The following is a 27359-nucleotide window of genomic DNA, read 5'->3' as shown; positions in this document are numbered from 1 at the left end:
GTCTTAATGTTATCATTAAAAGACAAGCTTTGGGATTTATAGTTTAATTGAAGCCCGAGTCTAAATATACTCTTACTACTGCTCTCTTGGTGAAACGATTTATTCCGCATAAGCAATCTGCAGAAAAAAATCAGTGTCACTGTAAAAGGTTAAAATTTCACGAAGTACGCTCCGTGAACACCGCTGTAACAATCCTTTGATCTACGTCATCAGGCAACCCGTTGTTTCTTTCATCTTTTCCCATTCCCCCTTACTATCCCCCCATCCCCCGCCCATCTCTCTCTCTCTCTCTCTCTCTCTCTCCTCTCTCTCTCTCTCTCTCTCTCTCTCTCTCTCTCTCTCGTTCTTATCATAGTGTTATCCCTTCCCCTTCCCATCTCAATGTAAAATGAAAACGTTCTGCTGTTTGCAGATACATGTATGATTGTTTTGTTTTTTTCTCTCTCACTCGGCTAGGATTAAAAACCAGGACATCAGGTAATTGGTGTCTAATGCCAAAGTATAGATTCTCTCTTTGGCCAATTTAGTCACGCATGTGGCAGCCCAGCTATTTATTATGTTCTGCCTATAACACACAATAAGTGGGATTTTGGGGGTGGGTACGAAAGAAATCAAGGTCATAAGTAACCGTGCACAAGAGCTGTATAGGGAATTGGTTTCTGGGGGTCTTGCAAATACCAAATATTTTATGGAAAGCTCTTTCGAACTCCAAGACGTCTAGTGTGTTTTGCTATCTTGGAACAAACGAAACAGACGTCTTGATGTGTGACCTAGTTGTCTGATTTTGTGACCTGGATGTAAGGTTTTGTGACCTAGATGTATCCTTTTGTGTGTGCAAGCCATGCGGGTAAGTACAGCGATAGCTTGCCAGTTGAGGAAAAGAAAAAAAAAAAGAAGCAGCGTATCTTCATTTGAAAAACAAAACAAAAAAAAACCTGAAAAAAACAAAACAACTTAACCTTTTAAAGGCGAATATCAATCTTACTTGGACCAAAAATAAAATCTTACCGTTTTCATCAAAAGACAAAAAACAAATTACAATTTAAAAACTTGAGCTTTTATATAGGGCAATATCCACCCAACGTGCTCAAAGCGCTTTTTATCAATATTCTTACTGCTCTTATGGTGGAAACGTTTATTTTTTTCTGCGTTAAAAAATAATATAAATGACGACTATTATTTGAAAACAAAAAAATCAATGTCACTGTCAAAGGGTTAATTGCAGTACTCCTGCATCCTGTGAGACTCCTACGGCACTTGCTAATCATTAAAAAAGGAAATAGCAATCAACAATACTAAGTTGAAAAAAAAAGGAAGAAAAAAAGTAGGGGGGGGGGGAGCAAACCCAGTAGCAATGCAACCTTTAGCGGCGAAATTCGATCTTTGACCTAACACCAAATCCTCTTTCATCAAAAGACAAGTAACGGCAAAACGATTATAGACAATTGAAGTCCGAGTTGTGATAGTCTGACTGCTCTCTTGGTGGAAAGGCTGTATTCTCCGTTAACAATAATAAAGATAAAAGCAAACTATTATCTGAAAGCAAAAAATTTGCTTCGCTGTTAAGGGGTTAAGAACATCTGCTAGCATCGTTGACATGCTCTACGTCACCAAGGTCACAAGCGACACGTCTCCCTTTCGTCTTCATCATGCAACCCCCCCCCCCCCCACCTCTCTCCACTCTCACGGTGGTGGTGGCGGCGGATAAAAAAGGCCTTTTTTTTCTTTTGTTCAATCAACTTGACTGCTGGTGGACCCTGGGCCTCTCTACAAGTCCAAGAAATAATACTCACTTTTTCTCTGCTCCAACGAAAATATCTACCCCCTACCGGTCTAATTATTTGTAGCAGACGACAAATTTCTCAAAACGGTCACGTGACACTGTAAAAACAACACAGGAAGTCCATGAAAGCTTATTTACGGCATTTCCTTTGAACCGTGTAAACAACAAAATTTCGTTTTCATTCGACTCAACGGGTCAGATTGGCCGGTATTTTTTAACGAACTAAAGTTCTGAAAAATCAAAATGTTTCTTAGAAAGGTGAAAGATGCTAGTTTTTGAAACAGAGGTAGGTTTTTTAAAAAAATCTTTATATTTTACGTGAATGCATGCTCAAGGCGAGTTGGACGTGCAGCGGAGGTTGGTAGGCCAAAGGCCCACCTCTCTATCTATCTATCTATCTATATATAAATGCTCACATTTTAAAACAAACATCTCGATTGGTTGTCTATGCCTGTTTGGGTGGGTGTATTTGTTTATATATATATATATATATATATATATATATATATATATTTATATATATATATATATATATATATATATATATATAAAGTGTGTGTGTGTTTGTGTGTGCGTGCGTGATTGTGTGTGTGTGTGTGTGTTTTTTAGTATTGTACTTATAAGATTGAAGTCGAGAGGCATCTTTCAATATATTTGATTTCCCATTTACGTGAGTAATCACCTACCTTATTTCATCTCAAAATTTTGACACGTCCTCAAAATCTCGACATCAATAAGTATTTTATCTCGTTCGTAGGTGGATAAGTTATTTTCCAAAGAAATTTATGATGTAAACAAATATCCAATGTTGCAATGATGTGTTTGATGTTAAGACGGAAATGAAAAATTATTCTTTAATTTGACGTCTTCATCTACGTTCATTTTTACGGAGTCGAATTTTCAACGCACTAATATGCACATTGCGCGTTTATTGGATTGCAATAAATAAGGGCTTTGAATCTTAATAATAATATATACTTTATTCATCCCAAAAAAATGGAAATTCGTTTACAGACGTGGCATGCATAAAAATGTATAATCACAAAGTTGAGAATCTATGGCGACAATGTATATATATATATATATATATATATATATATATATATATATTATATATATATATATATATATATATATATATATATATATATATATATATGCAAATGTACAAACATGTAAAAATATACAACCAAGAACCAATTGCAACACTTTATAAATTAATTTAATTAATTGAGATAGGCCATACCTCTGGCCTTTAGTTCGAACTTGTGAGTGTATATTTAAAAGATAGTATTTAATTTAAATCACAGTTGTGCGTTGAAAATTCGAACATCATGTGGCAAAAATGAATTAAGGTGACGTGTTGTCTTTGTTTTTATAGATATAAGGCGAAGGTTCCTCATGGAGAACTTAATATATTTGCGAAGGGGGTGATCGCCATCCTTCATAACTTTCTCCATTTTACTTCGACAAAATCTCTTGAACATTTCTTTCACATTGGAAAGTAAGTGAGTAAAACTCCTGGCTTTATCAATAATTATCCTTAATTTTCCAGTTACCTTCAATGGCAACGGCGTCCTGCATATTAGAAAGTCTGAGAATTCACTTTATATAGGTTCAACCTCGTGTACACAAAGAATCAGATGTGATGTATGTACAACAGAAGTATATACAGCAGTATGTACAATAGAAGTATACACAGCAGTATGTACAATAGAAGTATACACAGCAGTATGTACAATAGAAGTATATACAGCAGTATGTACAATAGAAGTATATACAGCAGTATGTTTAATAACTGAACTTATAAATAATTCGTTGGTCTCATGTAGTGTCCCCGATTCGTTTAAACGTGCCATTGTTAAACCACTATTAAAGAAGTCCGATCTAAATGTAAACGAACTGAAAAATTACAGACCTGTCTCCAACCTTCCATATCTATCCAAAGTGCTTGAACGCATTGTGTTAAAAAGACTTTTGTATCATATCCATCTAAATAATTTAAGTGAAAATTTCCAATCTGCCTATAAATCACATCATAGCATTGAAACTGCCCTTTTAAAAGTATGCACTGATATTCTTAATAGTATTGACAAAAATCATGTCTGTTTATTGACTATGTTGGACCTTTCGGCTGCATTTGACACCATTGATCACGTGATACTTATTAAACGATTAGAAATTACTTTTGGAATAAGAGACACTGCGCTTAGTTGGTTTAAATCATACCTAACATCAAGATCTCAGTCGGTTCTGATCGATGGCGCAGTATCAGAAACATTTCCTCTAAATTACGGCGTTCCGCAGGGGTCTGTCCTTGGTCCTGTTATTTTTACTCTCTATACTCAACCTCTTTCGGATATTTTTGTTAAAAATAAATTAATGTATCATTTCTATGCTGATGACACTCAGATCTATGTAAGCGACATCCCTAGTAATATCCCACCATTGATTACCCGTGTTGAAGACTGTATTAGAGATGTTAAATGCTGGATGGAAATTAACAAGTTAAAGTTGAATAATGAAATGACAGAGGTGATGGTGTGTGGTAGAAAAAGTGTTTTGAAAGATGATTTTCTGAAGTTTACTCTAAATATAAATGGGTGCACAATTAACCTCTCAACGTGTGTGAAAAACCTCGGGGTAATGCTAGATCAACATATGACTATGCAGGCACAGTTTGATTCTCTATGTAGAAGTTTGACAATAGGATTAAAAAGAATTGCTTCAGTTAGACCTTTCCTAACAAGAGAAGTAACATGCAAACTAATAACATCTTTCATACTATCTAAAATAGATTACTGTAATTCGTTAATCTCGAATGTAAGCAACGATAAAATATCACGCCTTCAAAGTATCCAGAATGCGGCTGCTAAATTGATTTTAAGAAAGAAGATAACATCCTACTCGTTGCCACTTTTGTATGAGCTGCATTGGTTACCAGTTAAAGTGAGAATCGAATTCAAACTAGCAGTATTGTGCTATAAGTGCCTTAATGATCAAGCACCATTGTATATTACTGAATTTTTAGAAACGTATAAGCCAACGAGGAGTCTACGTTCTGCACTAGATTCTACAAAATTAATTGTTACAAATAAATATAAATATAAATTTTACGGCGGCAGATCGTTCAGTCACGTCGGACCTTCCATCTGGAACTCTCTTCCTAAAAGAATAAGAGAAGCGCAGTCCTTATCAATATTTAAATCAAAGTTAAAACACCATCTCTTTGTTAAAACACATCTTGATTAATGCATCTTTGTAATTTGACCCCAATATGAATGTTAATTTAGTTTATGTTATTATATCATTATTTTATATTATTTCCGTATTTGACATAGCATGTGGATGTATTATAACATATCTTGTATTAATAACTTTATGTTTAGTTATTACATTGTTGTATAATGATAATATTATGTTGATGTAGTTTGTATAATGTTTCATTTGTATAATAATGTCACTGTATTATTGTTTCGCGCATTGAGCATCACCCAGTGATGAAAATGCGCGTTATAAATGTCATGTATTATTATTATTATTATGTTCAACAGAAGTATATACAGCAGTATGTACAATAGAAGTATACACAGCAGTATGTACAACAGAAGTATATACAGCAGTATGTACAACAGAAGTATATACAGCGGTATGTACAACAGAAGTATACACAGCAGTATGTACAACAGAAGTATTCACAGCAATATGTACAACATAAGTATACACAGCAGTATGTACAACAGAAGTATACACAGCAGTATGTACAACAGAAGTATACAGAGCAGTGTGTACAACAGAAGTATACACAGCAATATGTACAACAGAAGTAAACACAGCAGTATGTACAACAGAAGTATACACAGCAGTATGTACAACAGAAGTATACAGCAGTATGTACAACAGAAGTATACACAGTAGTATGTACAACAGAAGGATACACAGCAGTATGTACAGCAGAAGTATACACAGCAGTATGTACAACATAAGTATACACAGCAGTATGTACAACAGAAGTATACACAGCAGTATGTACAACAGAAGTATACACAGCAGTATGTACAACAGAAGTATACAGAGCAGTGTGTACAACAGAAGTATAAACAGCAATATGTACAACAGAAGTAAACACAGCAGTATGTACAACAGAAGTATACACAGCAGTATGTACAACAGAAGTATACACAGCAGTGTGTACAATAGAAGTATACACAGCAGTATTTACAACAGAAGTATACACAGCAGTATGTAAAACAGAAGTATACACAGCAGTATGTACAACAGAAGTATACACACCAGTTTGTACAACAGAAGTATACACACCAGTATGTACAGCAGAAGTGTACACTGCAGTATGTATAGCAGGTCGACTGCAAAATATAAGATTTATATATATATATATATATATATATATATATATATATATATATATATATATATATATATATATATATATATATTATTGGTCACATTAAATTATATAAACATAATATATTATGTGGAATTGTAATTCATATGCTAACAAAGATGGAGTGTCTTCACACATGATGTCAATCAAATCATGATCCATTGGAAGTACATATAGAAAGAAAAATAAAAAAAAGTAGTACGTTAAAACATGAATAACAACAAGATATGAAGTGAGTAGAAAAGTGCCAGAAGACAATAGAGAATAAATTTTCGTGGCGGTGGTAGGGTTTGAACCTGCGACCTTATTGGTACGACAACTCCGCCTGGCAGGTGAGAGCGTGGCTCTACCGTGTGAGCTATCCACGAACACAAAAATATTCGTATCAAACACAAGTCATATTTCTAGAGCTCTCTCTCTCTCTCTCACCCACTTCTGGAGACCGCCGGTTCGCTCGCACACAACCATCGCGAAGTATTTTTGACCAGCTATTAAGCTTAATAGCCAATATTCTCAACACAAACAAATAACATAGAAACGATTGAGACATTGAGTATGCTCCGTTATATGGGGTGAATTTTTAATTCAGAAAAGTGAGTGGAGCAGGCACTTATGTTGGTAATAACACCAAGAAAATCTGTGCTGTGTTGCGAAGGATTTGCTTGATGTTTTAGATAAAGGTTCTGTTTCTCTTCTGACATTGTTAGACCTTTCGACGGCTTTTGATACTATTAATCACGGCATTCTAATTAAACGACTTAATATAACTTTTGGCTTGTCTGGGACTGTCTTGCAGTGGTTTGAATCTTATTTAGATGGCAGAAAGCAACAGGTTATGATTTCAGATAAACTTTCTCTTCAACATACATTGTCTTTTGGTGTTCCCCAAGGCTCTGTTTTGGGTCCAATTAATTTTGTTTTGTTTACTTCTCCATTATCTGATGTCATCACTGGTCATGGGTTGCGCTATCATCTCTATGCAGATGATACGCAACTTTATGCTACTGATAACAATAACTCATTAACATTGCCAGCTTGAATTCAAAATTACACATCAAATTGTACACTTTGTATGCATTTGACATAAACATGTGTTACATTTAAATTTTATTTTTTATTTTGGAAAGAGGAAGATAAAAGAGAAACAAAGTGAGGGGAAAACACAATGTGGAAACTAAAAGAGGAGGAGCAAAGAGAAATATTTGCTACAACGGTGACAGGAAATCTAGGAATTGATTTCCCAAAGGAATGGAAAATAACCTATGATACAAGTGGCTAGGGGCGAGCTCGGAGAGAAGAGGTTCAATAGACAATAAAGAAAAAGAGGGAAGCAAGGAAGACCATGGAAACAAACAGGGATGCTATGAAAGTAGATGAATATAAACAGGCAACGAAAGAAACAAAAAGAGTCGTTGCAATAGCAAAGCCCGAGACATTCAAAGATATACATGAGCAATTAGAAAGTAAAGAAGGCCAGAAAATATTTTTAGAATAACGAAACAGAAGGACAAGAATAGGGGAGATATACAACGTATTAAGATGATCAAAGATGAGAATGGAAGAGTATATGGCGAAGATGAAGAGAATTGAGGAACATCCTACGAACAGCTCATGAATGAAGTGAATGACAGGGAGAGCAGAAGTGCAGTTATACAACCTAAAGAGAATATAGTAGTGGAGATAAGCAAGCACGAGGTGTTAGATTCAGTTGTCACGCCTGTGTGGGAGAGTAGCACGTAGGAGTAGAGAGATGGAAGTCAGATAGTTTCCCCATAGACTTCGTAATCTGTTTCCACTTTTATTTTCCTCTGTTATAGTCGGGTAAAAAGCTCCAGACAAATTGACCGAAAGTAAGAGAATGTTTATAGGTTTAAAGAATTAGGCAGTAGAATTAGTGGTAGATTATTGGAACGTTATATAGGGATAGTTTGGTTCAGAAGGTAAGTATTAATCCCCGTTAAATAAGAAGTGCTTTAATATAAATCACTAGAATTGCCTCATACAGTATCAAGTTAATACCTAATTAGCCAAAGAATAATAGTGCTGATTTTAGTTCATTAACTTTAGGCTATGGGTATTTAATTTTTCATCCCATATCACAAACTATTCATTTTTCTTTGTAATGGTGCTTAGCTTTAGAGGTGACTGGTGGCGGCGTTAAGGCATCTTCTGTTATTTGGGACAAGCCGTTTCATTCCAGTAGTTTAAGGTATCGATTGTAAGATTCCACTCTGTATCACTTGCAGCCAAACAACCGGTTCCTTGTTCACCCGATGCAGGTTTGGACAGTAACCTCATACATGTTGGGTCAATAACCGATGCAGGTTTGGTTAATATACCAGAGCAAGTCTTTGACTAGGTTGTAACATTTCAATATTCCTAAGAATAGTGGGGTCGTGAGGGATTTCAAATAATTCCCTTGACATAACCACTGGTTTTAAGATGAGTTAGTAATTTTATTAACGGGACACATGAAAGTAGTGGAATGGGGAAAGATATGTATCAATGAGAACATAATAATCAATGCATATAAATACTAAATAGAACTATCGTGTATTAGCGATAGCACATCAGTAAATGTAAATCGTGTTGTGAAATTCATTCATTTAGAAGGCATACATACATACAATAATATAATCATATATAAATATATAGATAAAGATAACGAATACATATTTTATAATAACACGCGTAATCAATTAGTCTTAATAACATGAGTTATTGATTGCTGTTATTTTAAGTTGTGTCTACTTACGGCCAGGCAAAACACAATATCAATTATCACTCCTATACACAAGTTTAATTGGGATTAATTAATTTTAACACAATGCATGTGTATCACCCACCTTCATTCACACACATTTCTCGCTATGTACAGAACTTTCGAGTTCCCTATAAAGCAGTTAGTTCTAAGTGGATTAAATGGGAGAGAGCGATATTGATCACTGTCATGGTTTATATTTGTTTCTCTCGGGAGTTGGGGAATCACAAGGAACCAATAATATTCCAGGATTTGGGTTTGCCTGGCCCATTAATGGTTGTTTCTTTAGACCAATCGTGTTCTGTGTGTCATCGCTGTAGCTTTTATAATCTTTTGAATTCCCAAATAGGTCGGTTATGTGTGTAGTCAAACACATGGAGATCCCCCCCCCCCTCTAGAATAAAGGTGTGAATTAAACAATTTCAATGCGGTGTCAAGTCCATGGCTATAACACATGGCCTTTTTAATTGTGCCTAGGGCGATAACGATTAACACATGTCGAGCGATTGAAAAATATCACTACAGCAGTGAGCAATATGAAAAAGGGGGAAACAGTTGGACCAGACGAGTTACCAACAGACGTCTGGAAATCACTTGGAGATGAAGGGTTAAATTTCCTGATGCGGTGATTCAACGACATGTTTCAGAAAGAAAGAATACCAGAAAATTAGCCAAATGTACGTTGCTCCCATTATACAAAACTAAGAGAGATGTTTAAGAATGTGGCAACTATGGGGACATCAATTTACTGAGCCATACAATGAAGATATGGGAAAGTGTAATCGATAAGAGGATTAGAAAAGATATAGACATAAGTGAAGAACAGTTTGGATTTGTTACTGGTAAAAGTAAAACGGATGCTATATTTGCTTATAAAGTGATTGCAGAGATGTATTGAGAAAAGCAAGGAGAATTACATTGTGTGGTACTGTCTAAGAGCAAAGGGGGTAACAGAGAAATATATCAAAGTTATCCAAGTTATGTGCGAAGAAAACAGGACAGTGGTAAGTACAACTGTTGGCTTAACTGAGCAATTTAATGTAAGAGTTGGATTATACCAGGGATCGACTCTCAGCCCACTGCTGTTTGCAATAATAATGGATTTTCTCACTGAACCCATTCGGCATGAGGCACTATGGAACATGAAGTATGCGGATGACGTTGTACTTTTTAAATGATACAAAAGCTGAGCCGGAAAATGAGCTGGAGGGCAGGAGACGGGTATTGGAAAGGAGGAGATTAAGAGTAAGCAGATCGAAGACAGAGTATTTGTGCATCGGACAACAGAGAGCAGGACCACCAATAAAGATAGGAGAAAAGGATGTGCCAGAGACAAACCAATTCAAATACTCAGGAGATGGGGGCAATGAGATGGAGGTAAAAAAGAGGATACAGGCTGGCTGGAATAATTGGATGAAGGTAACGGGAGTTATGTGTAACAAACGAATTTTCGCAAAGGTAAATGGAAAATTGTATACATCTATTGTAAGACTACCAATATTGTATGGACTAGAGACAGCATCTACAACAAAGAAACATGGTAAAGAAGTTGAGGTGGCAGAAATGATGATGTTGAGAAAGGTCGATTGGCTGGACAATAAAAGATAAAGTGAGGAATGAACGAATTCGAAGGTTGACTGAAGTGAAGAATGTATCAATAAAGATGAGAGAAGATAGATTGAAATGGTTCGGAAACATTAAGAGACGAGAGAAGTACGTTGGAAGTAAAGTATTGGATATACAACTAGCGGGTAAGAGGAAAAAGGGACGCCCAAAGACTAAAAATGGTTGGATATGAAAGTACTGGGCCTGGAGGAGGATGATGCTATGAGCCGAGATACATGGAGATGTGGCATTCATTAAGTCGAGACATCGCGTAGATTAATGGATGGTATTTTGCATTGTGTTTTCCTGCCTTGAAAATGATTCAAGAAGACACGGATGGCAAAAAAAAAATAATCTACACACTTCCTGTCCAGAGTAAGGGGCTAAAAGGTCATTTTAGCATGAACCCAACGTGGTGAGCGAATTTCAGGTCAAAAACAAAAACATCAACTATCGGTACACAGGGAGGCTAATGGTAAACAACTCAGTGGAAAATCATTAACCTACGTCAACGGATAAAAAGTAACGACGATTTTAAATGTGTATACTTTCTTTTGATCGCAAGTATATAACCATGGTGAGTAGTATTCATATGACGACTGAAAGGCGTTGTCATCACAAGATAGCATAGCAACAGGTTTGAAAAATTACCACTCATGGTTGTCTGAAGCTAGTATCCCATTGAGACTTAAGCTCGTTCTACAGTAACGTGACTAAGGGTAGTGAGAATGAATAAACGGGTCGAAGGATGATATAAATATGAATATCATAAATGGATTATAATTGTTGAAGATTAGCCGAGACGGAGATGTGATTCGACACGACTAAAAAATTACGACTGTAGGCCCGGTTTAACGAGACCGACTGTAGACTGGTTCACGGAAATTCGACTAATCTGGGTATTACAACATAATAAATCGCACCAGGGCGAACGCTGCCATACACACAAACGAAATGAAATAATGAGAACGTTGTTGTTGATGAAGATGATGACGATATTTGAAGAACGATTGCAGAATCCGATGCAGCAGAACAATATTTTCAGGACAACGTGCACGTTAGAAAAGCACATAAGGCAGAAGTATACACAGCAGTATGTACAACAGAAGTATACACTGCAGTATATACAACAGAAGTATTCAGCAGTATGTACGACAGAAGTATACACAGCAGTCTGTACAACAGAAGTATACAGCAGTATGTACAACAGAAGTATACACTGCAGTATATACAACATAAGTATACAGCAGTATGTACAACAGAAGTATACACAGCAGTATGTACAACAGAAGTATACAGTATGTACAACAGAAGTATACACAGTAGTCTGTACAACAAATGTATACAGTATGTACAACAGAACTATACACAGCAGTATGTACAACAGAAGTATAACAGCAGTAAATACAACAGAAGTATACACTGCATTATGTACAGAGGGTCGACTACAAAATATGATATTTATGTGTGTGTGTGTGTGCGTAACTATTTTCTTTTGTTTTCATAATTTTTTTCAGCAAAGCAATCTGTATTGCACAGCATTACTTTCATAGAACTGGATCAAGACCAAATAATTTCCTCAAATAAAGTATTGTGCATGTGCAAAACAAATGTGAATGAGAAAACGATTGGTTATATCGCAAGGAACATAGTAACGATTTTCCTATAGTTGCTATGGAAACAGTTAAGCTAGATTATGAACGGTGCTGTGGCCTTGGAGGAATTGTTTTTCAATAATATTGTCCCCTCTGGCACGTTATAATCCATGTAGCGGCATGCTTTTTCTCAATCATTATCGTTGAATGTGACTTGATTGATAAATCTATAGGTTAACTACACGAATGTCAACACGTAACTTTAAAACAGTCTTCAAATATACATTTTCTGTTATTATGTAATTACAGACGAAATAAAAATTTACATTTATATCGAATTGAACTGAAGAAAATTATAGTAAGAACTCGCTATGATATAGGGTATAATAACAGAAAATAAAATGGAGTAGAAAAGTGCCAGAACGCAATAGATAATATAAAGTTCGCTGCGATGAATTGATTCTAGATGATTTGGCAATTATCTCACTTTGTCATTGTATCAGAGAGAACAATTAACTAAAACTATACCGTTTTAATGTCAAGTAGTAATCGAAATATTCTACTCTAAGGTGGTTATCTTATTCATCGCAACTATAATTGAAGATAATATGATATTTTAGTGAATGAAACAGACACATTTTTTATGATAGTATTTGCTGCTATCATCCGATACACCACGAAGCATAAACTGAGCTTCATATTTACAAACCAAACAAACTGTAGGGATTGAACACTTAAATGGCGTCTATATGAGCCATCGTAGACTCAAATCATAATAAAACTTACTTTTCATGAAATTGAAATTATTGAGTTGTTAGTTTTCGGGGTCACCAACTTAGTGGATGACATTTTTTAAAAAACAAACTAGTGTTGTTTTTTATTTTGACATTTAATCATTCGTCCAAAAAAAAATAAAAAAAATAAATAAACTATCTTCCAACCGCTCGTACACCTTCAGGTTCCTGGCGATCGCAACAATTATAAAGGAGATAGAAAATAACGAAACGTTAAATAGACAAGTTTGTGTTCGTACGATAGTTATTTATGATGAAATTGACTGCCGCAATTTTAACAATGATGATAATAGTGTGTATATATGTCTGAGTGTATGTATGCGTGTACAACTTGTGTAGATGACTCGATTATATATATATATATATATATATATATATATATATATATATATATATATATATATATATATCATAGCTTATTTAAACTTGGACGTGGCCGCCGCAATTGCCAACTGAAACAAGCTTCTGTCCTGAGCCATCCTTCCACATCCAGTCAGTGGCTTATTCATCCATTTGCTGAGGTGTTGTGACCATTATCTTCTTGGTCTCCCTCTCCATCTTCTGCCCTCCAAATTCCTTCTAGAATTTTTTTCAAGGGTGTCATCTCTCTTGATATGTCCAAAAAAGGCAAATTTTAGTTTCTTTATCACCTTGATGAGATATGGCTCCCCAATGCCCACTGACTCGTTCACATATTTGTTAGTTTCTTTTGCTGTCCAGGGAATACGGAGAATTTTCCTGTAGCATTTCATTTCAACTGCATTAATTTTATTCTCATCGGGTATTTTGTGACTGTCCATGATTCACATCAATATAATGCTGTTGGAATTATGCACGTTCTTAATATTTTCAATTTCATTTGGATGCTTTAACTTTTCCATAATGTCATCATTTTTGTCAATTTTGTTTGGACAAGTGCTATCCTCCTTTAGATACCAGGGCTTGATTTTCCATTTGCCTCTATTCTTGCCACAAGATATACAGAATTGTTGACATTCTCCAGTTTTTCTCCGTTAACTACAATTTCAGCTTTTGGACTTTTATCACTGTCCATTAATTTGGTCTTTAGGAGCAGGTCCCTGTCCTCATTACGTTGTTTTACGGATTGCACTAGCCTGTTTAATCCAGAAGGCGTTGTTGACAGGAGTGCAGTATCGTCAGCATATCTCAGATCTAAGGTGAGCTCTACATTTAATTTTGGTTGACTGTTCAAGTTCAAGTTTAACATCTTTATCTGCAAAATGCGAATTACTCATCACTGCATTTTTTATACAATTATATGGTGACTCTCACGATTATTGTGTTATTGAGTTGAAAGATAAATGTTTAATAGTTGACCAAATTTGCTGTTCTTTGTAATATCTAGGATTTCAGATGGGAGAGCGTTCCATTCCTTGATGGAGTGTATAGATGTCCGAGTGTATGTATGCGTTATGTATATCACTAGATTATATATATATATATATATATATATATATATATATATATATATATATATATATTTATATATGACATCTTCTACAAGTATATATCAAATATTCGTTATCTTCATCTCCTTTTTCGTGTTGAGTGTGGCTTTGTGAGGGTGTTTAATTATAGTATATGTTTCTTCCAGGCATAAGCTACATTGTTTTGATGATGGTGTGTATCCTGTTGTTTTAGGTAGAATTTTCCATGAAATGCTGTGGTCTAGCTTGCTGTATTTGAATTTCCAAATATGTACGCTGAGCTTTGCAGATATTTGTTTTGTTGGTGTTTCTAAACGTTTGGGTGTGGAGGTTGTATCTGGTTTTGAAATTATTTTATGTTAGTCCTACATATTTTTCCTGCTTGTTTCTTTTAGTTTCGGTGACTGTGGCTTTATGTATTAGATTCTAAACATTGTTTATTTCACGGGCAATGATCCTTCTTTCTGCAGTTGCATTTTATGGTGGGTGGGCTTTGCTCTTGTCGGCGGTTTTTAAAAATTGTTTTGTCTGGCTTAAAATTAATTGTTCCATGTTGCGCATACAAGAGTAGCTAATTTTTAATGTTATATCTGTTGATAATTTTATGTAGGTTGCGATTCTTTGGGATGAGTGTATTAATTAGTTTCAGGAACTAAGGTGGTTTGAATCAAGTTATGTGCCGATTTCTTATTTTTCGTTCTTCACTTGTGTGTTGAGGTTTATATGATAGGGGGGCGTCTGTGTATTCAAATGGTGTGTTTTATCCGCTTTTTGTGAGTGCTTCTTTGTAAGGGGCGGCTGTAACGTTGAAAATCTCTATTTAATGAACGTTTACTCACGGGAGCATAAACTCTTGAAAAGTTGAAGAGGCAAAACATTGATAGTGAGGGTCTTCTATTGATAGTATGCACTTGGCTAAGAAGTTCACAACATTGCCATCCGGAAGTAAAACTGGCTAACACACAAAGCTGTGTGTAACCTTGAAGATTTATAGTCTAGTTAATACAGTTTAGTGAGAAGTACTCATAAACGCGGATGGCAAAATACAATAACAAAGACGTCATCTTCAAACTATCTATACCGTGTTCTAAGAGTTCTCTCCAATATTGAAGTGTTGTAATTCTTTACTAACGTTTTTTACACGTTTTCTATAGTTCCAATGAGTTTCTGGCCCATTGTTTCTGCCATTGTGTTGTCTTGAAGAATGAAAAGAACTCACCTGGTCGTGCCAGGTGATAAAGTCAATAAGAGCGTATTTTTACTATTAAATCAAATCCTGCTCATCCAGAGTGTTGTTTTTTTAAAAACACACTTCGTGAGTACACGATCCAAATGCAGTATTGCTTTGAGATTTTAATGAAAATTTGTATTATGGATTTATCATTCAACTTGGGTAATTTAGCGCATGATAGCAAAAATAGTCTGATTAATTCTGGTATTGAAGTTTCTGTTGTTTCCAGGCATTTGGCGTGTGAGTAGATTTATTAGGATAAAAAATTGTAATTTTGATGTCTCTATCAAACCACATCCTCCCCACCAGATTATTTAACTCACAGTTAATGCACAAAGTAGAAGGGAATTATAGATTTGCATCATTGTCTTTCTGCTAAGATCAAAATGTCTACATTTTCGGAGAATATATTTATTTGATAAAGTTTCCTAGAGATGCTATCTACACGAGATTTGAAAATAAGTAATTCGTCAATGATCAAACCTAAATATTTGAATTGATTGACGAGTACAACTTTTTGTTTATTTATTTCCTCTGTTTTGAATACATTAAGTTCTGACACCAATTTACAAAATGTTGTATTTGGTTTATATGATAATTTTCTGATTCTTGGCTATTCAAAAGTCCTAAATGGCTGTATCGTCTGCATATTTAACAACGAGACATTCGTGAAAAATAGGCAAACAATCATTTGGTAGAAAATAGACAAAATTAGAGGACTAAGACATCCTTGTGGGCAGCCAGTTGAAATGGACTTTGTTGCCGAGACATGTATTCCCATTTTAACGTACCGAGGTCTTTCCGATAGAAAGTTATGGAACCATTTTATGAGTAAAACTAATAAATAGAGGTGCCTATATAAAGATAAAGGGAGTAAATCTGACTCACGAATGAACAACACAAATCAAATGACGTTTCGGCCCTCCGCTTTTTTCAAGTAAACACAAAATACATATATATTTATATTAGATTGTCATGATAATATAGGCGAAAATTTGTAAATGTGTCTATGTCCGTGTGTGTGCGTGTGCAATGGAAGATATATATATATATATATATATATATATATATATATATATATATATATATATATATATATATCAAGAATAAGGTCGGGGGATGGGGGAGGGAGGTATTGAAGAATAATAGACAGCAATAATTTTTTTGGGTCCCCCACCTATGCTGTTTACATATTTAAAAAAGAGGAGAGAGAAAGAGAGAGAGAGAGAACGAGAGAGAGAGAGAGAGAGAGAGAGAGAGAGAGAGAGAGAATGTAAGTGGGAGAACGGGATAGAAAGGTGCGTTTCAAAGTTATATTTAAAATAGAGGAGAGTGATAAATTGATTTTTTAAAAATATATAATAATTAAAAAACACAAAACAAACTATTTTACTCTAAAATAAAGAAAGAAAGAAAACTTAGCTTAAAATTACTCATAGAATCACTTATGAGATAGCTAGGTAGTTTCAATGATAACAATTACAAATTAATAATGAAGATATTTGTGTTTATTAAATTGAAAGCAGATGAACAGTCAACGAATAAGATTCGTGAAGAGTTTTCGAGTGATTTGTCTAAATGTTTTAACATCGGGTTGATGAAAATAAATAAGGCATCGTCTATGCTGCGTCTATGTTGATATAAAATTGGAGTTTGTCAAGTATCTCGTAATCAGACACTTTTTGTAGAAGTTGTCATTACAAAATCTTTTTGAACCATTTCATGACGATTGATGTTAATGCGACAGGACGGTAATCATTCAATTCTGTTAGAGGAAGGTTTAGGCCCTGGTACGATTATTGAAGTTTTCCACAGAATTGGGACAATTTGCTCATCGTTAGATTGCTGAAAAATGTGTGTATAGGGAACAGCAGGCTGTTCAAAACAGTTGGTAAGAATGTTTTCACAAATCAAGTCAGGACCATGCGGTTTGCAGTGCTTAAATAGATTCTTGAATTCATCTTCATCTATACGTATTGGTTCGTCTTGGTTGATCGATTCAGAACAGGAGAGTGTGGGTTGTTAGGTTAGGGATCATTTGGGGATATTGAGGAAATGAGAAAATTTGGGAGAGGGAGGAGGTGGGGATGTGGGGGGGGGGGGGGAAGAGAAGGGAAGGGCGATGGAAAAGGAGAGAAAGGGGACGCATATTGGGGGGGGGGAGGGGGGTTAGTTGGAGAGGCTTTGTTTTGTGCTTTTATGTAGTTTGAATTTATTTTAGTGTCCGCACGATGTCTCCACATCTTTTTGTACATTTTACTGATGGCATTTTGTTTGCATGTATTTAATCCCTGTAGTGCGTTAACGATATGATGTTTTGCTCTTGGTTCTCTTAATCTTCAATGTCGTTTTGTTATTGTTATAGCTTGTTTTGAATGATGTTCTGTGCTACCAATGTATTGTGCTGTAGTGTTGTTGGTGGTTAGATGATGGTCTTGTAAGAGGTTTTTTTGTAAGAGGCAAGTGTTCTTTTTCCTACAGTTGCGATTGGTTGGTGTGCTTTTATCATTTGGGTTACTCAAAATTTCCTTGTTGTGGTTCATGATTAACTGCTTCATATTATATGGGCAATTGTAGCATACTTTAACATTGCTCCTGTTTATTATTTTGTAGAGCCGGTGGTTCGGGTAAATTGTTTATCTATGAGAGTGATAAATTGATCGCCAATTTATGTAATGACTGATTTGGTAAATGGTGGGTTGAACCATATTATTTAACGTTTTCTATTGTGAACATTATCTCCGGGTAGCTTGTATGTTGGCACTTAATAACTCATACAATTTTGATACAGTTGTTTTCAAACCTGATTTACAAACAATCAAGTTTTGAATTAATGCGACATTTACTCATTTCCAGGTCTGATAACCGCAAATTGTTATATTCTCCATGTTGTATTGGAAATACTCCAACCAACTCAAAATATAGTCCATTACTACAATGTTAAAATTGCGTTTGGAAATCAAGCCGAATTCTAATATTGCTACTCTACCTCTTAGTGGTTTATATGTTTTTAAAGTTCTAACTTTTCAAATACTGAACCGGTGCCCTGAAATGTATCACAGTCGTGGCCCAAAGTTTAAGTCCAAAATAGATAAATTAATACACAATAAATCTAAAACTTGTGAAACAACGAGATATAAACAAACTCACTTCAAATGATTAAAAATATTAGTTAATACCTTTACTGAATCCTCCAACCATATGTCAGTATTTTGTATGTCCATCTTTTGCTTTGAGGACAGCTTTGATCCATCGCGACATGCTGGATATCAGGCTTTGGCAGTATTCTGGAGAAAGCTCTTGACTCCAAATTGCTCCAACAAGGGCTTTACTGTTCGCGGGCTTTTAGTCTGCAATCTTGTTCTTCATGTAGTGCCACAGATTCTCTATCGGATTGAGATCTGGACTGTTTCCGGGCCATTCCAAGGTCGTGACCTTGACATTCGAAAGAATATCCTGAACAATTTTTGCTCTGTAGCAAGGGGCACCGTCGTGCATGAATATATTACACTGGTATGACTGCAGATTAGAATGTAGTTTGTCTTTTGTGACTGCAGATTAGAATGTAGTTTGTCTTTCAGTAGTTCCAGGTATTTTTGGCCATTCATCGTTGTTAAAGGATCAAAAAATATAGAACGGCAGTTCCTGACTTGGAAAATGTTCCTCAAATCATTTGGCTTGGCGGGTGTTTCACGGCCTGGACTGTATACTTTTCATCATACCGTTTACCAGCTGGTCTTCTCACGTTATATTCTTCTTCTTCTTCTTCTTCGTCTTGTGGAAACCTCCAATATTGTCGAGGATCACTCCACAGTTTGTAGTGTTTTACATTTTAAACTTGCTAAAACTCTGCACATAATACTAAAACCACATAGATTAAAAAGTCACGTTGTGAACTCCAGCAATCGCGTGAAGGCATGTTGGCAACCGTTTTCAGCCACTTCAGCTGGGAGGCTATTCCATAGTCGGGCAGTGGAAGGAAAAACGAATACATGTGGGCGTCTGTTTTTGATGTTGGGATGGTTACTCTTGCTGTGTGTCCCCTCGTATTTCTTGTACCGATATCTTTGATGTCGTTTGGAAGTTTAAGGCACGAATTTTTGTAGTAGATCTTGTGGAACAATTTAAGTTTATCTATCTTTCTTCTCTTTTCCAGAGGTTCAAGGCCAATCCGTTGTGATATTTCAGACGCACTTGAGAAAGGATCGAATGTGTTTGTGATGCGTCTTGCTGTTTTTCTTTGGATGTTTTCTAAGGTGTCGATGTTTTTCTTTGTATATGGGTCCCAAATTGAGCTGCCATACTCCAAAATTGGTCTAACAATAGTTTTAAAAGCAAGGGTTTGAGTTGTGATTGGGCATCTTTTTAAATTGCGGGTGATGTAAGCGCTTGTTTGATTTGCCTTTGAAGCCAGGTGACATATGTGGTCATTCCATTTGAGGTTTTTCGCAAACTCAATGCCAAGGTATTTTGCTGTCTTTACATGTTCCAGGTTTTGACCATGAAGTTGGTATTCAAATGTTATAGGTGCTTTCTTATTTGTGATGGTTAGAACATTGCACTTTGATACGTTAAATTCCATTTGATTTATTGTTTCCCATTCTTGTAATTTAGCTAGATCGTCATTTAGTGTTTTGCAGTCGTCTGTTGTTTTTATCTGATTATATAATGCTGTGTCGTCAGCAAAGAGGCGCACTTTTGACCTTATACCTCGTGGAAGATCGTTTATGTACACTAAAAATAGGACGGGCCCAAGGACTGAGCCCTGAGGTACGCCCGATGTCACCATCTCGATAGTGGAAGTCTCGCCGTCGACAAGAACTTGTTGGGTGCGATTGTCCAGAAAAGTTGCAATCCATTGTAAGGTTTTGTTCCTGATACCAACGTCATACAATTTCTGGATTAACCGATGGTGAGGGACCTTGTCGAAGGCCTTGGCAAAGTCCAGTAGTACTAGATCAATTTGACCACCTTTATCAATAGCAGCTGACAGATCATGTGTTAATGATAGAAGTTGAGTTTGACATGAGTGGTGCTTCCTAAATCCGTGCTGTTCATCACAAAAAATACTGTTAGCTTCGAGATATTCAGTTATTGAGGATCTCACTATATGCTCCAACAGTTTGCAGCAAATGCAGGTTAATGAAATTGGACGGTAGTTTTGAGCCCTGCTTCTATCACCTTTCTTGTAGATGGGTTGGACAAGAGCGTGCTTCCAAACAATTGGTATGTCTCCCGTTTCAAGAGAGAGTTTGAACAAATGTGTGAGGGCAGGTGCAAATTCGTTACTCAATATCTTTAAGAGACGGGATGGTATTTTGTCTGGGCCACATGCTTTCTTTGGATCTAGAGTGGCGAGGAGTTTGGAAACGCCCTCTACTGTCACATTGATTTCGTCCATAGTGTTGGAATCGTTTTCTTCGCCTTGTAGTTGTTGAGTGGTAATTTTGGTATGAGCTTTTGAAGCAAAAACAGAGCAGAATTGGTTATTAAGTATGTCTGCTTTTTCCTTTGTATCAGAGTATAATACACGATCATGCTCAAGGGGCGCTATACCAACCGAATCGCATCTCCTACTTTTTATAAATTTCCAGAGCTTTTTGTTTGAGTCTTCACTAACAAGTTCCTTAACATGATTATGATATTTACGAACAACAAACTGTTGCACAGTTGGTTCGTCTGAAAACATGACGTTACCCCATTGCTCTTCAGTCCAATGTTTGTGCTTTGATGCAAACGCCAATCGTTTCTGTTTCAGAATTCGGGTCAGCCTTAGTTTTCGAGCTGGCTTTTGAGATCAGAGGCCAAAATCATAAGTCAAGCGTCTTGAGACTGTCCGACGATATACATCAACACCACATAACATGAGCACAGATCGAATTTTTTTGGCATGAGGCAGTAGGTTTCTGTCCACTGTCCTAATGACCCTATCAGCTCTGGAAGAAGTTTCCTTGGCGGCCAGTTCTGTCTCTGCCAGAAAAAATGCCTTCTGATTGGTACTTTTGAATAGCATTGTGCATTCCAGTCTTGCTGTACCCTACCTTGCATAATATGACACGTTCTTTGTACCCGACATTGAATAATGTCATCATGTAAGCCCTAACAATGCTAGAAATGGATGGCTTTTTGCCCATTTTTGTGCTGTCCACAAAGTTCAATCAAAATGACTATAAATTGATTCACAATGTTAATATGAACATTAGCCTTTGCTGTCAGGTATAAAGATTGCAGAATAAACATCTTTCATTGAAATGAGTTCATTTCCTGTGCTGCACCAGAAAGCATGTTGCGAAAAATGAAAAAAAAAGCTAGATGAGAGTTTTTTAAAACTTGGTCTTAAACTTTTGGCCACGACTGTATTAGTAACACAACAGTTCTTGGTAAAACCAGTTCGATCAGATATGTCTACACAAAATTTCAGAAAATCGTATTTCCACTTGGAATAAAAAATGAAGTCACCAAAAAATAGCTTCAGAGATGATAAATTGCCCTCAGCATGACCGAATATTGCTCCAAAGTCATAAATATTGTTTCTCTGAAATGACATTATGTATCATTTTCAGTAAGATTTATTGAATCACAGACAAATTTGCAGATCTGCAGCCAGAGCCAAAAATCCATAATTCTAGGAATTTTTCGTAATACTAGGTAGATCTGAGTGTGATGTTTACCGCGGCAGGGAACTCGACAATCAACGCCACATGGACCACAATCACACGTTTTCTCAGACCAGAGGATGATCGTCGACCCATAGTCGATGCCGTAACAGTCTATGTATTGACCCTGATTCTCGACATCACCATTGGATTTATCTGCGGTTTCTTTGGAACTGTCACTAACATCATAAACATTTTCATCTTCGTCAAACAAGGAATCTTTTCCGAGGGAAGTACTCTCAACCTCTTCTCCCTATCCTTAGCTGATCTGGGTGTGTGCTTTATGAATATGCTCTTAAGCGCAAGCTATCTTGTTTATAGGCTTGAAATTACTTACTTACCTTTAAATCAACTCATTGTTTCAATTCTAATACTGGGATGGCCACTTAAGATATTTATAGGGCTAAATAGAATGTTAACAGCTTACATAGCCTTTGAGCGGTGTATGTGTGTTGTGATGCCTTTTCGAGTTAAAGGCATGTTCGCATCACGCCGAGCTTTGATATACCTGCTATCTATATTTGTATACGGGTTTTCTAGCCACATACCATTTTTTGCAACAAATTACATCGGTGATGTAAAGGTACAAGGAACAAATATTACGACACTTGGTATAGTTCATGGAACAGATAGAGACATCTGGCATGGTTTGTTATTTTATGGAAACTACATGGCCCTACATTTATTAACCGCTTTTATTGTGGTTGTCTGTACTATTATAACCAGCTCCTACGTCAGGGTTTCGAAGGAATGGAGAAATAGAGTAAGCAGAGCTAACGATGATTCAAATAATACGGTTGGATCTATTGACAACCATGCTACGAGGAACGGCTCTAAATCGAGCAAATTTGAGACAAAAGTTACATGTAAACCCAAGAACACGACGATGTCGAAAGCTAATTTTGATAAAGAAGCCCGGTTGGTAAAAATGATCACTACTATATCGATCATATTTTGTGTTTGTTACAGTCCAGATTTTACCATGCTAGTGATGACTCTCGCAGATCGACGATTCAATACAGGGAGGCAATATGAGAGACTAGCCCATATGATGCATGAATACGCTTTTTTGTTCGCCACCATCAATTCGAGTATCAATATATTCATTTACTACAGGATGAGTACAAAATATAGACAGATATTTCAGTCATATGTTTGCAAAACTAAAGAAAAAGAATAAGTGAATGGAATGCTGTTACCACTGTGCGGTGACCAAAAAATAACTATATAATAAAAGTGATTTAGTAGAATGCTGCCACCAAGAAGGACATAGTATATCAGAAGAATATTAAAAACCCACGAATCGACACTGTGACAGCAATGTTTCTTTGAAGGTGCGCTATGATGACACGAAATTTCTGCCTTATCTAATTTTTATTATATCTGAAATTACAACAAAATCAATGTGTAGTCTCAACTCGAGTGAAAAAGAGCTTTTTTTTCCAAACTTGAGCTATTATATAAACATCCACGCCAACGAGCAATTGTAATCAGACAATTTCTTGAAAACCAGTATTGTCTCTGTCCTAAAAACGAATTTTCACTGCTCAGAAAAAAACATCGACTTCACTCGGGATCGAACTTTGTCTCTTTGTGTTTGAAAAGAGCGCTCTACCAAATGAGCTAAATGGACTCCCTTGTCAATATTAGATGGAGTAGGATCATATTCTTTAATTTCCTCTGATATTAAAAGCATAATATTATGATCTATGGATATTACCATCCATGAATTATTAAACAAATGACTTGACTTACTGACTTATGCCTCTTGGTTCCTGGCAAAGCATAAGGCCTCAACAGCACTCTTCCATCTTTGTCTGTCCTTGGCACAGACCTTTGCCTCACCCCAGGTAAGATTAGAGACTCACAAATCTTGGTGAAGGCTTCTCCTCCCAGTCTGTTTTGGACGACCCCGTTTCCTTTTGCCCTATTGGTTCCATTCGAGAGCCTGCTTGGTTATATTACAGGGTATGGCTAACCCACCGACAGTTTCGGAGTCTGACCTGAACATCCTTTTGCTCTTTGTTTGTTCTTGTCCAGATGAGTATGAAAATGTTACTGGTCATATTGAAATCTTAGATATTACACATCTCGGTCGATCAACGTCTTAAAACTGTCCAGAGAACATGCTTTCTTTGTCTCCAGTCTAATATCATTCCACAAATGAAGGTAGAAGCATTAACGATTTTTGTATTTCATCTTGACAAGTAAAGTTTAAATTTATCTCCTCTCGTAAAGATTACAGTAGATAAAGTAATGAATTATGATTAATTTCTTACACATTCATTAGCCGAAGAATCCATAAATTCCCTGGTCGGAGAATCCATAAATTCCCTGGCCGAAGGATCCATATATTCCCTGGCCGAAGGATCCATACATTTCCTGGCTGAAGGATCCATACATTCCCTGGCTGAAGGATCCATACATTCCCTGGCCGAAGGATCCATGCATTCCCTGGCTGAAGGATCCATACATTTCTTGGCTGAAGTATCCATACATTCCCTGACCGAGGGATCCATGCATTCCTTGGCCGAAGGATCCATACATTCCCTGGCCGAAGGATCCATGCATTCCCTGGTCGAATTATCAATGCATTCCCTGGTCGAAGGATCCATGCATTCCCTGGTCGAAGGATCCATTTATCAAGTTTCGTTTTGCCAAAGAATCAGAGTGCCAAGACTTTCCAAATAAAAAGGTATAAAGTTTGTGCACGCTGATTGTTGGTTGGCGAGGCAATACACATTTGCAACCCAACGTCTCAAAATGGTATTTTAGTCGGGATGCTTAAGATGCTGAAAATTGAATTTGTATCCAGAACTATCAGACTTAAGTTGAGTTTGTATGCCCTGTTGAGGAGAATGAATATCATATTTTAGAGTGGTAAATACCTATAATTCAATTTTTCCTCAATTTAACTTTATTTGTCGTTTTAGCATCTGGTTAATCCTGACATGTTACCGTTTTGAATTGTTGGGTCACATTTTTGGAAATGGAAAGTAGCGACTTAGATTTTACATCATTTAGCTCGGACACGAGAGTTTCTGATTTGTTGTTGTTGTTGTTGCTGTTATTATTATTATTATTATTATTATTATTATTATTATTATATTATTATTATTATTATTATTATTATTATTATTATTATTATTATTATTATTATAATTATTATAATTATTATTATTATTATTATTATCATTATTATTATTATTATTATTATTATTATTATTATTATTATTATTATTGTTATTATTATTATTATCATCATCATCATCATCATCATCATCATCATCATCAACATAATCACGTGTGACTCGTTCAATGAAAAAAATGGAAGTTTATTGGAAAAAAAAATATTTAGATCCAGCTATCGAGCATCGAAGAAAACGTTTACTCTTCCGAGTTCACATAAATAGAACATTGAAGATATCAGTTTTCGTTTTTATCATGCTGATTTCGAGAGAGTTAAGACAGTATGAGAAGAGAGTTTGATTAGAGGTAGCCCCAAGAGCAAATTTACTGGACGAAATGTGAGTAATCATGCGGTAGGGAATCAGTACTCATTCACTCCTATAACGATACGATTTTTAAAAAATCTTCTTAGTTATTGTGGGTAGATCAATGGGATATATAGTAAGTATGTGGTTCAGTCAATTGTTTACTGGTTTTGGCTGCAATGCAGTAACACACAATTATAATCGACAACAACCTTTTTGCTTAACGGCAAATGTTAAAGGCAAATGTGAATTTGATGTAAGATTCAATTTACATAATATTCACTGTTACATTGTAATATTGTAGTTGTTTGCCTGTGGGTGGTTATGTTAATGTTCTTGGAATTTATAGAGTTGTGTATGTTTTGCGTGTGAGAATGAAAGTTGACTGAGCGAACTCTTAAGCACTTTTTTCCTTAGGAAACTCGTACGATGATTATGTTTTGTTTTATTCATAGTTACAGAAATATCTCCTTCCGAGCTGCTCTATATATTTATTATTAAAAATTACCATATAATTGATAATAAACAAGTTGAAATAACGGAGTCTAAGCGTAGCCGTCGTTTACTTATAGATAGTATGTGCTTGGCATAGAAGATTGTTGCTTGGCCGAGGGATGATGCCGACTTGGTATCTGTGAGACTGGGTTACCTTTGGCTGGGCATGGAAGGTTGTTGTCGAGCAATAATCTTCTATGCCCATCCCAAGTTAACTCAGTCTCATACAGAATCCAAGTCAACATCATCTGTGAGTTAGACACCCTTCATCTATTCACAAACTACGGCGACAAAGCCTCACACCGATACCAAGTCGGCATCACCCCTGGATCGGGCAACTTTCCAGTATGCCCACCCTAAAGTCTAACAGAAACACCAGGTTGAGACCTTCAAAAAGGTTTTTAAAAATAAGCCTGATTATTAGAGAAGTTATTTTTCAAAATCCAAAAGTACCTTGCAGACATATTTCGTCCTACATTGGCTCTTCTTGGACCTCTTGTAAAACGCTGTGAGCAAATGTAGTTGATATAGCTCTATATCAAAGTTTGGTTGTGTGTGTGTGTGTGTGTGTGTGTGTGTGTGTGTGTGTGTATTTTTCAAAGAAATGGACAACCGAAGAGAGGGTTGACAGAGCAGAAACAAGACCCAATGTTACAGCAGAACACCCATGACCACCTCAAACGTCTCCCCTTGCAATGCAGAAAGTGACAAGCAGTCAGGATCTGATAAAACCATACACTCTCATTTAAGGGCATATGAGACATTTTAAAATCATACCAATGTCTAAAAATGTCCAAATATATGTAACTAATCGTCTAAAACCGGTATTACGCCAAACTGAATCTTACACAAAATTAAATTGAATATTAAGCTTAACTTTTAAATCAAATTGAAAGGCTTAACTTGGGACAAGCGTTGTTTCTTTAGGTAAAAAAAACACATTTTCTAATGGGTAATCATTTCTATGTTGTGATGTTGCTGGAAACATGAAAAAGTGGGGACTGGCTGAGATTAGCTTGTGTACATATGGATGCCCAAAGCAGACTATGGAGCACATCCTTAGAGAATGCCAGGATGGGCCCAGCTGCACTG

General features: G+C 36.1%; 2 protein-coding genes across 2 annotated transcripts in view; one reads left to right on the top strand and one right to left on the bottom strand.

Moving 5' to 3' along the window:
• LOC144958828 (uncharacterized) overlaps nucleotides 1-2669 on the bottom strand; it is a 30086-nt gene extending 27417 nt beyond the window's left edge. The window contains exon 1 of the mRNA XM_078891047.1: nucleotides 2470-2669. The gene's annotated coding sequence lies outside the window, so the exon portion shown is untranslated. The remainder of the gene's footprint in view (nucleotides 1-2469) is intronic.
• A 10546-nt stretch (nucleotides 2670-13215) lies between these two features.
• On the top strand, nucleotides 13216-24028 carry LOC144958837 (uncharacterized). The gene is made up of 2 exons (XM_078891072.1): nucleotides 13216-13255; nucleotides 22271-24028. The coding sequence occupies exon 2, from the start codon at nucleotides 22286-22288 to the stop codon at nucleotides 23456-23458; it is 1173 nt and encodes a 390-aa protein (XP_078747198.1). The 5' UTR covers nucleotides 13216-13255; nucleotides 22271-22285; the 3' UTR covers nucleotides 23459-24028.
• The last annotated feature ends 3331 nt before the right edge of the window (nucleotides 24029-27359 follow it).

This window comes from Berghia stephanieae, chromosome 13, assembly GCF_034508935.2.
Source record: "Berghia stephanieae isolate SIO BIC M18660-M18661 chromosome 13, UCSD_Bste_1.3, whole genome shotgun sequence".
Lineage (NCBI taxonomy): Eukaryota > Metazoa > Mollusca > Gastropoda > Nudibranchia > Aeolidiidae > Berghia > Berghia stephanieae.
This window is presented reverse-complemented; position numbering and strand designations above follow the sequence as displayed.